The following is a 16,450-nucleotide window of genomic DNA, read 5'->3' as shown; positions in this document are numbered from 1 at the left end:
GACCAGACCAAGTAAGGATGGCAGATGTGTTTTCCTAAAGGACATTAGTGAACCAGACGAGTATTTCCAACAATCGGCAACTGTTTCATGGTCACCATTAGAATCTGCCATTGAACCCAGGAACCCAGAACATTACCTGAGTGTCTGGATTAATAGTGTATTGATAATACCATGAGGCCAATGCCTTCCCTGACTGCATTGCTTCGCAATTAGAGAAAATTAAGACTACTAATTAACTGTACCCTCTTAACAATTTAATAATTGTTAATAATTGCTAACCCACAAAGTAAGCAAAAGTATGGAATTTTATTAATTTGAATTTGGGCACTGTCAAACGGTTTTAAACGTAGCTTTTTCTTTCTTTCTTTATCTTTTTTTTAAATCGCTGAATCAATATTTTTACCTCTCAAATTTAGTTCACATTTTGACATTGAATTCATCCACTCTAATCCACTGTCCTTCCCTGTCCTGTCTCTGCTTATTTCTCAATCCTTTAATCTACTTTGTTAAAGAGACAGACTATTTACCGCTTTATTCTTCAAGGTTCCAAACACCTTGTTATCAGCACTTATGAGTAGCAACTTCGAGAACAATAATTTTAAAAACCTGAACATGCATGGAAGTGTTTAACAGGGTGAACATAATATGTCATTATCAAGTGAAAATGTGGATGAGTTTTTGGTCCTAACATTAATCTGACTCACATCCCCAGTACCTCCCTACATCCAATCCTGTTCTTTGGACAAGGTCCAATCAGGTATTTCAGCAACTTATGAAAAGTTGCCAACATTTCTAAGTTTCCAATCTGTTCCACAAGAATCTGCTAAATTTCATTTCATGAGGAGCTAATGCTGAGCTTTTCATATTGCCTTACAATATCTTAAGCTAAATTCGCTTTTTAGATTCAATTAATCCAACATTCATTCATCTCAATCCTGGTTCTTTTGAGAAGTTTACTGAATATATTGTTACCTTGTTTGACGGCGGTGTGGTTGAGGTCATTGGTTCAAGTTTTTCCTATAAACACAGTAGTTATGATAAACACTTTTAAAATACTAAGAATAAAAATCAAAAAACAAATATGACATCAAATATAATTTAACAAATACAGTACAATATAAAGTTGAAGCATAAGATAGCATGTAGGTTACTAGGCAATATAAAAACTTTACCTTTGGTCAATGAGTTCCTACTCTGCACTTGAGGATATTTTACATCTTATGGTAACTCATGCACTAATTAGTTTTCCATCTCAATAAAGCTTGACATTCTATCAAACTGCTTGTAGGTTGCAGGGTAGCATGACAGAACATATCAATTTGGACTGATCCAGCTTCTAACTGATATCCATACAAGCAGAGTCACTAGATAGCTATCATGGTCCAAACCATCACTCATTCTCTCTTTCTTAATTCACGGATGCAGAGACCAATTATAATGTCTCCTACCTCATTCCAGCTGGAATCAGCCACAAAGTTAAGATTCCAGATCAAGCCCAAGATAGTTTGGTCTTCACAGGCCACCTATTAACTACTAAAACCAGATTTGTCATTTGGGGAGGTGTATTTCAATACTTAAAGGAAACATGAGTCAGCTACAAGTGGCAAGTGGAGGAGATAGTGTCCACAGAGAAACATACGTGTATTTTCATTGAGATCTCAAGCTAAAATGGCAGATCCATACTGGAAGACATCAAGGTAGAACAGTAAAAGATAACAATGTAAAACCAAAAGACATATTATGCAAAGTTTGAAAACTGTAGACAAGAAAAAAAAAGTGATTGCCCTGTCAAGTTATAAATAATGTTCTCTTGCATAAATCACAAGCACTTAGGAAGGGTCACTATATTGCAAAGGGTACCAACAGTTTTGGAAAAAAATAGAAAATATAAAGCAAGTCCAGAAGTAATAATTAGGGGACATCTCACTTAGATGTTATAACTACAGGTTATACTTACAGAAAAAGATATGGAAAACTATGTTTCGATACAATGGATAAACAGATTTCTAGTCAACTTGAAGGACAACGATAAGATCAAGATATGATCTGGTCAGATCTGCCAACAGACCACTAAGCTAGTTGTGTACCCAGGATTGTCAAATTTTAATCCCACAATATTAAGGGAATAAAGTTGGGGATTGTAATGAGAACAAGAATTGGACTGAACTGTGGTTTTACAGACAAGAATATTAAAGAAGAGGACAAAGGAGCCACAAGCAAGGCAAAAGAAGTGCTGAAATTAAGGGATCTTGGGATTTGACAATGCATTTTTGGTGATTTGAAGGAGGAATTTTGCATAATGATAGTGCTGAGATTGGAGAAGGGTAGTAAGCCATAGGTGGTGAGGCAGATATGGAAGAAATGATCAATGATCGAGACAAAATGTACAAAGGATGTAAGCGATTGTGGTACATAGGGGTAAGGGAATTTACTGAAGTGTGAAATTAAGAGAAAGCATTGACTCTGAAGTAGCAGATAAATGTTTTTGAGATTCAAAAGACTGTAGTCACAAGGATGATGAGTGACTTGATACAGAGACTAAGAATAAAAAGGAGAGAGATGATCTGTGGAAAGTAGTCAATTTCTGCCTTGCAAGTTATAATGTTTTCAAATTGATGGCACATTCAAAACAGAACCTATAACGCACCTATGTGTACTGACTGGTACAACAGCTGAGATACTACAACAGAAGATTAAACAGGGCAGATACAAAATATAGCTGCAGGTGGTCTTTCCCCTAATCTCTCTCCTCATTCAACGATAATTTTGAATTGAACAGCTCACCATCAATTCTTAACCTGGAAAATATTTCCCTATTCATTCCATCAAAGTCTTCATAGTGCATCATCTTTTGGTTTTCTCTGCTCCAGTGGAAATCATACCAAATTTTGCAGGTCTCACCTCATAGCTAGTTCCTTATAGAGATGCCGAGTGTCATCCGGATAAATCTGAACTGTAATTATTTGAATCTGTAGATGGTAAGTTTATTCATAACTTTCAGTGTCTTTCAATTAAAGACTTACCATTGTATTTCTCGCAAATGTATTATCTCATTCAAATCTCCATTACATTTCATGCCAGTTAACTGTTCATTTCCACTAACCTACATCTTCTTGAAGTCATGCTGTCTTATTGTTTGCTGAACCTTCTACATCTGTCCTCTCAGTTAATTTTAAATTATTTTCCTGTATCCAAACTTTAGTACACACACATAAACATATGAAAAAGTGGACCCAGCAGACTACTACTTCCAGCTCTTCTTCAATACTCATTTACTATGTTTCTGGTCCATCAACCCACTTCATTTCCATGTTGCTACATTTCCTTTTATACCACACACCTGATGTCACAAAGCACTTCAAAACAAAGTAATTAATTGATTGTGAAGTGTAATTTCTTTTGTTTAGTAAGCAGGTTTGTAGCGGTAATAAAGAATGGAACAGATATTTCTGCGGCTAACAGTGTTTATCATTATTTAGGACAGAATTACTCAGCAACATCTACAAATAAACTTGAAAATCTGAAAATACATATACAGGCCACTGTATGTTGTTCAAAAACCTCATCATCTGGATCCCCATTCAAATCTATTGAGTGACATCAAGTTCCTGTATTGACATTACAGATACTGACCAAAGGGTGTTTTTTTTCCCTAGTGTGAGTACCCTTCTAATAGTGTGCCAAGTTTTAATCACTGCCAAATAATTCTCAACATTGATAATTTAACTTTTATCAAGTGGAGCTTCATTTCTTTGATTTCCCTGACAAATTACTCAAATTATTTGCCATGTACACATTTCCCTTTCTCAATCAATATTTTCCTTCTCTTTATTTTGCCTTCTATTCTTGATAGAGCATTGAACAAAATACTCTAACTTAGACTCCTGTGCTCATTTACAATTCTTCAGTTTGCGTGGTTTAGGAGACAAGGTTGTTTACCCAACTCTCAATCTCAGGTGTATCGTAAAGGACACTGGATTGTTAGACTGACAGTAACTTTGCATGAAAGAGACCATACTAATTCCACTGTTAAGCAAGTTGAACAAGTGTTAAAGCCTGTCATTCCAATGAGACTCATCATTAACACTGATCACAAAAGCAGGAAACCTTCATATACAGAACAAAACCTTTATTGCTGGAGCTTTCTAAGTTCGCAAAACTATCGTTTTGAAAGAATGTTAAGTGAATTAAATTTGAGAACAGAAAAACGAGAGAAGCTCCTGGAATTAACTTGGTTCTGCTGATCCACCAGATGTCAACGTGTGATTGATTGACCTTTATCAAAAATAAAAACTATGTTAAAATATTAAAGGTTTTTATGAAATTTACATATCTTGAATACTTCAGTATAATACTGACTGACTGTTGGAGGTATCATCTTTCAGATGAGATTCCACACTGTCCTTTCAGGTGAACATCAAAAACCCTTGGTCACAATTCTGAAGGGCATGGGAGTTTCTATGGTGCAGTGGCTAACATTTACTCCTCGACTAACTTCTCTAAAATAGATTATTTGGTCACACATATCTGAACAAGGTTCTGTGCATGTTGCAAATGTAGATGGAAGGCAATTGTATGCCTAAGTAGCATTGCAACATTATTTAAAATGGAAAGCATAATATCAATAGATGCCACTGCTACAGTTTGACATGGATGTTTTTCAGAATGGAGCTCATTAACTAGTGGTGTTATAGAATCATAGAGTTGTACAGCACGGAAACAGATCCTTTGGTTCAACTTGTCCATACCAACCAGTTATCCTAACATAATGTAGTCCCATTTGACCCATATCCCTCTAAACCCTTCCTATTCATATACCCATCCAGATGCCTTTTAAATGGTGTAATTGTACCATTCTCCACTACTACCTCTGACTGCACATCCCATACAAGCTGTGTGAAAAGGCTGCCCCATTGGTCTCTTTTATATCTTTCCCCTCTCGCCCTAAACCTATGCCCTCTAGTTCTGAACTCCCCCACCCCAGGGAAAAGACCGTGGCCTATTCACCCTATTCTTGTCCCTAATGATTTTATAAACCTCGATAACATCACTCCTCAGCCTCTGACACTCCAGGGAAAACAGCCCCAGCCTGTTCAGCCTCTCCCCATAGCTCAAATCCTCCAACCCTGGCAACATCCTTGTAAATCTTTTCTGAACCCCTCCAAGTTTCACAACATCATTCCAATAGGAGGGAGACCAGAATTGCACACAGCATTCCAAAAATGGGCTAACCGTTGTCCTCTGCAGCCACAACATGATCTCCCAACTCCTGTACTCAGTACTCTGTCCAATAAAGGGAAGCATACCGAACGCCTTCTTCACTACCCTATCTACCCAAGACTGCACTTACAAGGAACTATGAACCTGTCCTCCAAGGTCTCTTTGTTCAACAACACTCCCCACGATCTTACCATTAAGTGTATAAATCCTGCTCTGATTTGCCTTTCCAAAATGCAGCACCTTGCATTTATCTAAATTAAACTCCACCTGCCATTCTTCGGCCCATTGGCCCATCTGATCAAGATCCTAAGTAAACACCTTTGCTGTCCACTACATCTCCAGTTCTGGTGTCATCTACAAACTTACCAGCTATACCTCCTATGTTCATATTCAAATCATTTATATAAATGATGAAAAGCAGCACTGATCCGTGAAAAGCAACCCTCTACCACCACCCTTTGTCTTCTACCTTTGAGCCAGTTCTGTATCCAAATGGCTAGTTCTCCCTGTATTCCATGTGATCTAACCTTGCTAACCAGTCTACCATGATGAACCTTGTGGAATGTCTTACTTAAGTGCATATAGATCACTTCTACCACTCTGCCCTCATCAATCCTCTTCGTTACTTCTTCAAAAAACTCAATCTTGTTCGAGAGACATGATTGCCCACACACAAAGCCATCTTGACTATCCCTAATCTGTCCTTGCCTTTCCAAATACATAGTCAATCCTGTCCCTCAGGATTCCCTCCAACAACTTGCCCACCACCAATGTCAGGCTCACCGATCTATAGTATCCTGGATTTTCTGATGTTCCGGAGGGATCAATGTTGGGACCTTTGTTGTTTGTGATATACATATCAATGATCTGAAGGAAAATGTAGGTGTTCTGATTAATAGGTTTGCCAATGACACCAAAATGGGCACAGTTGCAGATAGTCAGAAGGATTGTCCAATGACACTGCAGAATTTAGACAAAATACAGATTTAAGCAGAGAAATGGCAGATGGAGTTGAAGCTGGACAAATGCTAGCACATACATTTTGGAAGATGAAATTCAGTTCTGAATTACACAAGAAAAGAACCCCTAACAGCACTGACTTACAGAGGAATCTGGGCATGGAGATCTGGTCACCACACTACCAGAAAATGTGCATGCTGTGGAGAGGGTGCAGAGAAGATTTACCAGGTCTGGTCTGGTGGGATAAACTCCGACAGTTTACAATGGAAAGATGAAGACTGAGGGGTGACCTGATAGAGGTCTACAAAATTATGAGAGGCATAGATAGGGTGGACAGTCAGAAATATTTTCCCAGGATGGAAAGATCAACTACAAAAATGCACAGTTTCAAGGTGAGGGGGAGGGAAGTTTAGGGGACAAGTGTGGGGAAAACTTTTCACACAGAGGGTGATGGATGTCTGGAGAGTGGAGGTAGTGGAATCAGGCATGTTAGCAACATTTAAGCTGTATCATGTTCAGACACATGAAATTGAGATGAGCAGAGAGCTAGATATTGCATACAGGCAATAAGTAACAGGTCTAAATAAGAATTAAGAATCAACACAGGCTTGGTGGGCTGGAGCTCATTCCTATCTGGTATTGTATATCCTCTCTTACCTGTCTGTCAGCTTTATGGCAATGTTTTACTTTCTTTTGTCTTGCCCTTCTCTATACCTCTCTTTCCTGACCTGGTCCATTCCTCTCTCTCACCCTTCCCCTTTCTATTATCTATTGTTGTCTGTTGCCATCTGCTTCATTTGCTTTTTCTTCTGTCCTTTTGGATGGGAGACAGAGACAAGTATGGAGTCAGTGGGGCCTGCAGGAAACAGATCCAGGTTGTGGGTGCCTTTTGATGCATTAGCAATAAGGAGAGAAATCCAGGCCACAGGCTGCCTCTTCCACTGGAGGAAATGAGGTGGTGGTCAGGAAAACAAGAGAAGGAAAGTTGCAGCAAGAACAGCAAAGTAGAACAGCTCAGAAGAAATTGGCATTTAAGGTTGGAGGTGGTAATAACAAGAGTCAATGGGTAATGTACAAAGTAAAAAAGGAAAGTAGCTGGAAAAGGGCTGGAACTATCAATTCCACTACAGTATCAAATTGAGGAATGTATTGTCATTAAAAGATTTGTCTGCACAACAAACTTTCACAGAGTTGTAGGGAAATATTTTAAGGAATCTCATTCTGCAATTTAAAAGCCTCTTCATCATTTTAACAGTCATACAAACTTAACACTTTCTTGTTCCTTCAGTCATTAGGTAAGTAATAGTTAAATATAGTTATAATCCTTATGTAAAAAGGTGACATAATCATGACTGAGAAACTAGTAAGTATGACAAAGATTGCACAAATTTTGCGATTTTGGCATTTGCAAGCTGTAATGCAATGTTCCGAGCCAACAGCCTGTTGTGGCTGTCACCAAATCTTGTGATAGTCTGAAAACATTTTGAAACTGCATGTAATTGCAGGCCCTAGACATTAGGTGATGCTAAAGCAGAGCTATTGACCTCAGTCAGATTTGCTATGTCATCTTAAATCAAAATACCACGGATGCTAGAAATCTGAAATAAAAATCAAGTGCTGAAAATGTTCAGCAGATCTTGTGGTGACCGTGGAGAGAAAATATGTCATATGAAACATCAACGCAGCTTTTTTTCCACATTCTCTCAACAGATGCTGCCAGACCTGCTGAGATGTTCTGGCATTTTATATTTTAATTGCTGTGTCACCTTTTCGACAATGCAAGACAACTGAACAGGATTAAGAGATCATCTTTCATCTTATTAATTTAATTTCTTGAAAGATAATGACTCACTCTGCTTCTCTACACCAGGAAAAATCAAAGTTTTTTTTTCTCAGAAGCCAGTCCTGATTATTTTTGCTACATTCATATGTGAAGCAGAGATATGATTTAATCGCTGACTCCCATCTTGCAACTGGATCATAGTATTGCCAGGATTTGGGGACATGCTCTCTTCCATTTAGGAGTTCTAGGAAAATTCATTTCATGGTGTAAAGGAAGAATAACCTACACAGCCTTAATATGCTCAGGCAACGAGTGACTGGGAACAGAGTAATACACTTTACCAAACTATTAACTATTGAAAGAAAACATGTCGTAGCTCTTAACAGACAGCACTTAAATAAAGATTTAACAGATGAATAAGATTGAATTTTAATACCGAAGTAAAATAAGCAGTGAATTAGAGCAACACAGGCTAATCACGCCTTAATGCAGCGCCACACAACAAGATGTGATCCAACAGTAATTTTCCATGCAACAATTTCCTAATTTCTCAGGAAGGAAAGATGTAAGAATGGTAATCGGTGCCACTTGCATACACTGTAGATTTACAATGCTTCTCTCCTCACGCCGTCCCACTCCCTCATTCTCTTCTGTCCTCTCTCCATTTATTTCCCTTCACCATACACAATTTTTTTTTTAACTATTCAAAAGATTCTCCACTCAAGCACTCTTATAAATTCATTTTTCTCTCCCATCGCACAATGTATGCTAACCTCCCCAGCACTTCTTCCATTCACAATGCTTTCTTTTACACATACACTTCTCCTCTAACTTTAGATTTTTTGCCAGCCTGTACCTATTTACTTATTCTTAACCTGGTAAAAATTTGTTCTCGCTCTGCTTGTACAAATGTTGTTACCTGAAGAATTTTTGTTTATCCTTTCTATGATGATCCTCATCTTGCCCACCCACTTCAATCCCACATTTTCCAATTTTCCTCTTCTGCTTTCTCTCCCTTATTTTTCTTTCCCATTCCTCACACACATACATACTATTTTCCTATGACACACGCTGATTCTTCCAATGTATCCTTTCCATGCAACATCATTTATGTAGCAGGTTAAAGTAAAAAACATGTTTCAGATAAACACCCAGAAAATTAATGTCAAGCCTGGAAGTGGGGGAGGTTAAGGACACTAGCAATCTAATGTAGTGTGTCAAGACTAGTTACGGGAGAAGAATCATTCTCATAGAACAGGATACATACAATATCTTTCTGGAGACTGGATGTTTATGAAGAATGGAACTAATGAATTCAATAAAGACACTTGAAAATAGGCCACAACAGTTACTATTATGATGGTGAACTCAAACAAACAGTCTTCCTGAGCAAAATAGCATTCAGGGTTAATCAGAGAACCAAGGTTATGAAAGATTTATTTCAGCCCGCGATAGTGGCCAGGAAATATGGTATAATTGGGAATGTTTGTGGCAGACACTGATGTTGATTTAATGGAAGTTGAGATTCATCCAAGATCAGACAGGCATTCCTACAGGTATGGAGACATTCCCAGGAACAGATGGAAAGATGGAGCTGGGTGTAATTGGCATATATGGAAGCTAAGCTCATATGATGTATTATTCTCTCTCCTTTGAACATTCACTCGCTCCTAATTTCCATTTTTGAACTCTCTTTTTCTTTGGGCATCCAGGAGCAAAAGGTAGTAAATCTGACAGATCTAACAGCAGCACTGAATAAAAATATTAGTCAAGTCACTTCATTGTTAGGTGTGTAAGAAGAACATTTCTGACATTTAATTAGGCTATGGTCTATAGGATATGATGGTACGATAGACTGCTTGCTGTAACAATCCTTTCTGAAATGAATTTGAGCCAGACTGAATCTTGCCCTAAAGCTAACACAGTGCATCCAAAATAGGCTGATGATTCACAACCAAATGTTGATATCTGACATTGAAAATAAAATGTATACTCTCTCCCAAAGAGGGTCACATTAAAATGACTACTTCATTGCTCAAATTGGTCTAACACCTACAGAACTTTTGAAGAAGACAAAAAAAAACAGATTTCAGATAACATTTAATCTGACTGCATACTTAAACTCTTGGCACATCACTATCTCATTTATAGGATACCATACATTTTATAACATGCAAATGACATATCATATACACATTTGGACTTGATTGAAGCTCAAATTACAATTTAACCACTAGAATCTAGCATTCACAATAATCCACAAGGATACCTCAAGGTGGGAGCTTGTTTCAAAAATGATTTGAACCATGAGATGTTGTAAATTTTGGTCAACCATCCAGTCACCTGAACCTCCCTGATGCATTAATACCTTGAAACACACAACCTACATGCAGGTTTTGCACCATTAGCACTCCAATACCAGTATAGCTGGTGTGTAAAAACACTATCATATTTACAAAAAGCATACCAAGCTGAAAGTTGAGGTTATTCAGTCAAATCCACTTCCTGCTAATACACAGTTGGAGAAGCTACAGTAAGCTAATCTAAGATGGCACAAGGATACTGCTTTACAGGAGTTGACAAACAGATATTTAAGCCATGTTACCTTAATTATCTTATGGAGTGGAAAACACAATTTCTAGGAGGAGCAGTGATCCTCTCCTATCTTAAGAGGATGGGTGGGCAAGTTGTTGGAGGGAAGCCTGAGGGACAGGATTTACAATATTTGAAAAGGCAAGGACTGATTAAGGATAGTCAATATGGCTTTGTGTGTGAGAAATAGTGTCTCACTAACTTGATTGAATATTTTGAATAAGTAACAAAGAGGATTGATGAAGGCAGAGGAGTGGATGTGATCTACATGGATTTAATTAAGGCGTTCGACAAGGTTCCTCATGGTAGACTGATTAGCAGAGTTCGATCACACAGAATAGGAGGAGAACTAGCTGTTTGGATACAGAACTGGCTCAAAGGTAGGAAACAGTAGGTGGTGGAGGGTTGCTTTTCAGACAGGAGGCCTGCGACCAGCAGTGTGCCACAAGGATCGGTGCTGGGTCCACTGCTTTTTGGAGGAGAAAGTGAGGTCTGCAGATGCTGGAGATCAAAGTTGAAACTTTATTGCTGGAACAGCACAGCAGGTCAGGCAGCATCCAGGGAACAGGAGATTTGACGTTTCGGGCACAGGCACTTCCTCAGGAATGAGCAGAGAGTGTTCAGCAGGAGAAGATAAAAGGTAGGGAGGAGGGACTTGGAGGAGGGGCGTTGGAAATGTGATAGGTGGAAAGAGGTCAAGGTGAGGGTGATAGGTCGGAGTAGGATGGAGGCGGAGAGGTCAAGAAGAAGACTGCAGGTCAGGAAGGCGGTGCCGGGCTGGAGGGATTCGGCTGAGACAAGGTGGGGGGAGGGGGGATGAAGAAACTGGTGAAGTCCAAGTTCATCCCCTGTGGTTGGAGGGTTCCCAGTCGGAAGATAAGACGCTCCTCCTCCGACCGTCGCGTTGTTGTGGTTTGGCGGTGGATGAGTCCAATGACCTGCATATCCTCGGTGGAGTGGGAGGGGGAGTTGAAATGCTGTGCTACAGAGTGGTTGGGTTGGTTCGTCCGGGTGGCCCAGAGGTGCTCACTGAATCGCTCCGCAAGTAGGCGGCCTGTCTCCCCAATATAGAGGAGGCCACACCGGCTGCAGCGGATGCAGTAGATGATGTGGGTGGAGGTGCAGGTGAATCTGTGGCGGATATGGAAGTTTCCTTTGGGGCCTTGGAGAGAAGTGAGGGGGGAGGTGTGGGCGCAAGTGTTGCACCTCCTGCGGTTGCAAGGGAAGGTGCCGGGAGTGGAGGTTGGGTCGGTGGGGGGTGTGGATCTGACAAGGGAGTCGCGGAGGGAGTGGTCTCTACGGAAAGCTGAGAGGGGAGGGGAGGGAAATATATCCTTGGTGCTGGGGTCTGTTTGGAGGTGGCGGAAGTGACGGCGGATGATGCGCTGTACATGGAGATTGGTGGGGTGGTAGGTGAGGACCAGTGGGGTTCTGTCCTGGTGGCGGTTGGAGGGGCGGGGCTCAAGGGCAGAGGAGCGGGAAGTGGAGGAGATGCGGTGGAGGGCACCGTCGACCACGTCGGGGGGGAAATTGCGGTCCTTGAAGAAGGAGGCCATCTGTGTTGTACGTATTTTGAACTGGTCCTCCTGGGAGCAGATGCGGCGGAGACGAAGGAATTGGGAGAATGGGATGGCGTTTTTACAGGGGGCAGGATGGGAGGAGGTGTAGTCCAGATAGCTGTGGGAGTCGGTTGGTTTGTAGTAGATGTCCGTGTTGATTCGGTCGCCTGAGATAGAAACAGAAAGGTCTAGGAAGGGGAGGGAGGAGTCCGAGACTGTCCAGGTGAATTTGAGGTCGGGGTGGAAGGTGTTAGTGTAGTGGATGAACTGTTCAACCTCCTCGTGGGAGCACGAGGTAGCGCCGATACAGTCATCAATGTAGCGAAGGAAAAGATGGGGTTGGGGCCAGTGTAGTTGCGGAAGATGGATTGTTCCACATACCCTACGAAGAGGCAGGCATAGCTGGGGCCCATGCGGGTGCCCATGGCTACTCCTTTTGTTTGGAGAAAGTGGGAGGATTGGAAAGAAAAGTTGTTCAGGGTGAGGACCAGTTCGGTCAGTCGAAGGAGGGTGTCGGTGGAAGGGTACTGGGTGGTACGGCGGGAAAGGAAGAAGCGGAGTGCTTTGAGTCCTTCGTGATGGGGGATGGAGGTGTACAGGGACTGGATGTCCATGGTGAAGATGAGGCGTTGGGGACCGGGGAAGCGGAAATCCTGGAGGAGGTGGAGGGCGTGGGTGGTGTCACGAACGTAGGTGGGGAGTTCTTGGACTAATGGGGACAGGACCGTGTCGAGGTATGCCGAGATGAGTTCGGTTGGGCAGGAGCAGGCTGAGACGATGGGTCGTCCGGGGCAGTCAGGTTTGTGGATTTTGGGCAGGAGGTAGAAACGGGCGGTGCGGGGTTGTGGGACTATGAGGTTGGAGGCGGTGGATGGGAGGTCCCCTGAGGTGATGAGGTTATGGATGGTCTGGGAGATGATGGTTTGGTGGTGGGGGGTGGGGTCATGGTCAAGGGGACGGTAGGAGGAGGTATCTGCGAGCTGGCGTTTGGCCTCAGCGGTGTAAAGGTCAGTGCGCCAAACTACTACTGCGCCTCCCTTGTCAGCTGGTTTGATGGTGAGGTTGGGGTTGGAACGGAGGGAGTGGAGGGCTGCGCGTTCCGAGGGTGAGAGGTTGGAGTGGGTGGGAGGGGTGTGGGAGTTCAGGTAGCGGTTAATATCGCGGCGGCAGTTTGCTATGAAGAGGTCGAGGGCAGGTAGGAGGCCAGCACGGGGTGTCCAGGTAGACGGGGTGTCAGTTTTTTGTCAGTTTCATAAATGATTTGGATGTGAACATAGGAGGTATAGTTAGTAAGTTTGCAGATGACACCAAAATTAGAGGTGTAATGGTTAGCAATGGAGGTTAAATGAGAGTACAATGGGACCTTGATCAGATGGGCGAATGGGCCGAGGAGTGGCAGATGGAGCTTAATTTAAATAAATGAGAGATGCTGCATTTTGGAAAGGCAAATCAGGGTTGGACTTATACACTTAATGGTAAGGTCCTGGGGAGTGTTGCTGAACAAAGAAACCTTGGAATGCAGGTTCACAGTTTCTTGAAAGTGAAGTGGCAGGTCGATAGGATAGTGAAGAAAGAGTTTGGTATGCTTTCCTTCATTGGTGAGTGCATTGAGTATTGGAATTTGGGAAGTCATGTTGCAGCTGTACAGGACATTAGTTTGGCCACTTTTGGAGTATTGCATGCAATTTTGGTCTCCCTCTTATAGGAAGGATGTTGTGAAACTTGACAGGATTCAGAAAAGATTTACAAGGATGTTGCCAGGGTTGGAGGGTTTGAGCTATAGGGAGAGGCTGCAGCTATTTTCTCTGGAGCGTCGAAGGCTGAGGACTGACCTAAAACTGAGGGACATGGATACAGTAAGTAGACAAGTTCTTTTCCCTGCGGTGGCAGGGGGAGTGGGTGAGAGTCCAAAATTAGAGGACATAGCTTTAAGGTGAGAGGGGACAAATTTAAAAGGAACCTAATGGGCAACTTTTTCACGCAGAGGGTGTGTGTGTATTGAATGAGCTGCCAGAGGAAGTGGTTAAGGATGGTACAATTACAACATTTAAAAGCCATCTGCTGGATGTATGAAGAGGAAGGATTTGGAGGGATATGGGCAAAGTGCTGGCAAATGGGACCAGATTCATATAAGATATCTGGATGGTATGTACAGGTTGGACCAAAGGATCTGTTTTTATGCTGTATATCTCTATGACTCCAAGTGTGAATGAATAAAATAAAGCAATGGGTGAAGAATGATGTTAGAAGATATTGAGATCCGGTCTAAATGATAAAAAACGCAATTCACAAGTATTGACCAAGGTTGAAGACTGTGAGAAAGATACACTTTTCCCCACTGGATAATGAATGCCTGTAACAGACTTCCAGGAAAAGGAAGTAAATTTGGATTGAAGTGGCACCCTTCAAATGAGACCTTATTTACTATATGTTGAGTGTATTTTCTGGGCAAGATGCTTTGAAGTTAAAATTTTCAAACTGACAATCCTACTGCCCTCTAAGACATAATACACTAAAATAAATACAAATGTAGAATACTTACCTTCTGTCCTTTCTCGTTTTTCTGGAATACAAAAACAGGTGGAGCAATGGCAGGTTTCTCTGCAAACAAAGAATAAAACATGTATGCACATTTTACTTACAACTGCTTTCTCCAACAAGATGAAAACTGCAGAAATATTCACACTCATCTACACACAACTCTGTCCTCTGCATTTCCTTTCTTCCTTCTCACTCTCACAAACCACACCTTCTCAATTATCACATAGCCTTTTACTCTCCCCCTCACCCACCCATGTTTCAGCACCCCCACATATTATTCCAAACACATTGCCCATGCACTCACTTCATAATGCATTTGCCTCACTTGCTTAATCTCATACTCACCCCATGTACAGTCACTCAATCCAGAAAAGTACTCAAAACTCACAATAACCAAGCACACAGCCCCATTCGCTACACCACCCTTGATTATGTATGGTCTCAATTATGCACACCAGACAAAACTCACAAAAAGCTTGTGCTCTATCACATACACATCTCACTTCAAGCACATGCTTAATCTAATACATATGTGAACGGTCATACAATCTGCTTATGCATATGTGAGCATTCTTTTGTGTACCCTCATGGCACCTATACCCTTGAGAATACTTCCTTCATTCTCCATCTTATATATGCTGTCTTACACACAGATCTCTCATGTATAAAGCTTACCTCACTGCTCACTTGCAGTCACGTTCTCTCTTGCATATGCTCTTCATCTACTCACACTTTGCTTTCCCTCCTCTGGGCTTTCTTGTACAAACTTTTCTTTAACATATGACCTGTCACATTTCCTTAGGTTCACATAAACACTCCCCATTCATGCAAGGTCAATCGCATGCAAAAGAACTCCTTTAAATGCTGACTCCCACTTTCACTGGGTACATTTACTTTTTTTTTTAAAAAAACCTCTCCAACCTCCTAATACATTCACTTTGACATTCACAACTGTCATTATGCACAAATTGATGCTGTCAAATATAAACCATCTCAAGAACTTGTATCAACATGCACAGTTCCCAAATATGCACATTCACATACATGCACCTGCTGGTACTCTCACATTTCCCTTGTGGGTTCTTATCTAAATTTTCATTCAGCTTTTTCACACTACTGATTGCAGACAGACTCATGATCTTGATCATATAGACTACTGCACTCAGAAAAATCACCTCAAGACTCCATACACACATTTATGAACACAACTCTTGCAGAATCTAGATTAGAGTGGTGCTGGAAAAGCACAGGAGGTCGGGCAGCATCCGAGGAGCAGGAAAATCAACGTTTCAGACAAAAGCCCTTCATCAACTCTTGCATACACTGTCACCAACTCAAACACCTGTACTTAAAAACACTTATGGAATATTGACCTTTATCTTAAGGCTGTTGGAATACAAAAATGAGGTGATGATGCTTGAATTGTAGAGTTTTCGTGACTTCCATCTGTAGCTGTTCAATTTTTGGCATGCAGGAAAAATTAATTGGTCTTGTTGGACGACAGCACAGACTCACCATAGAATGACAAAGCACGTCACAAGACCATTCAGCTAATCATGTCAGTACCAGATTATAACTCCCTGTATATAAGAAAACATTCTCCTGTCACCTACAATCTTCTCTTAATGCTTTAATTTCTGACCTCCAGTCACTGACCTTTCTGCCACTGAAAACAGTTTCTCCTTAAAACCGATTAAAACATCCTTTTGATATAAGCACTCAAATTTCTTCTTAACCCTCCATTCTCCAAGAACAGTTCCAGATTCTCCAGCCTGTGCAGTTATCTGAATTTGGT

The 16,450-nt window shown here is 41.2% G+C and overlaps 1 protein-coding gene across 1 annotated transcript in view; it reads right to left on the bottom strand.

The window, feature by feature from the left end:
- ranbp3a (RAN binding protein 3a) overlaps positions 1-16,450 on the bottom strand; it is a 110,291-nt gene that overhangs the window by 88,694 nt on the left and 5,147 nt on the right. Inside the window, exons 2-3 of the mRNA XM_043721086.2 lie at positions 14,657-14,715; positions 973-1,017 (exon numbers count right to left, since the gene is read on the bottom strand). Coding sequence (XP_043577021.2) covers positions 973-1,017; positions 14,657-14,715 — 104 coding nt within the window. The remainder of the gene's footprint in view (positions 1-972; positions 1,018-14,656; positions 14,716-16,450) is intronic.

This window comes from Chiloscyllium plagiosum, unplaced genomic scaffold, assembly GCF_037043375.1.
Source record: "Chiloscyllium plagiosum isolate Xiang-an unplaced genomic scaffold, Cpla_swu_hap1 HiC_scaffold_28, whole genome shotgun sequence".
In the NCBI taxonomy this organism is placed as follows: Eukaryota; Metazoa; Chordata; class Chondrichthyes; order Orectolobiformes; family Hemiscylliidae; genus Chiloscyllium; species Chiloscyllium plagiosum.
Note: the sequence above shows the minus strand (reverse complement) of the source record. Positions and strands in the feature narration are given on the sequence as shown.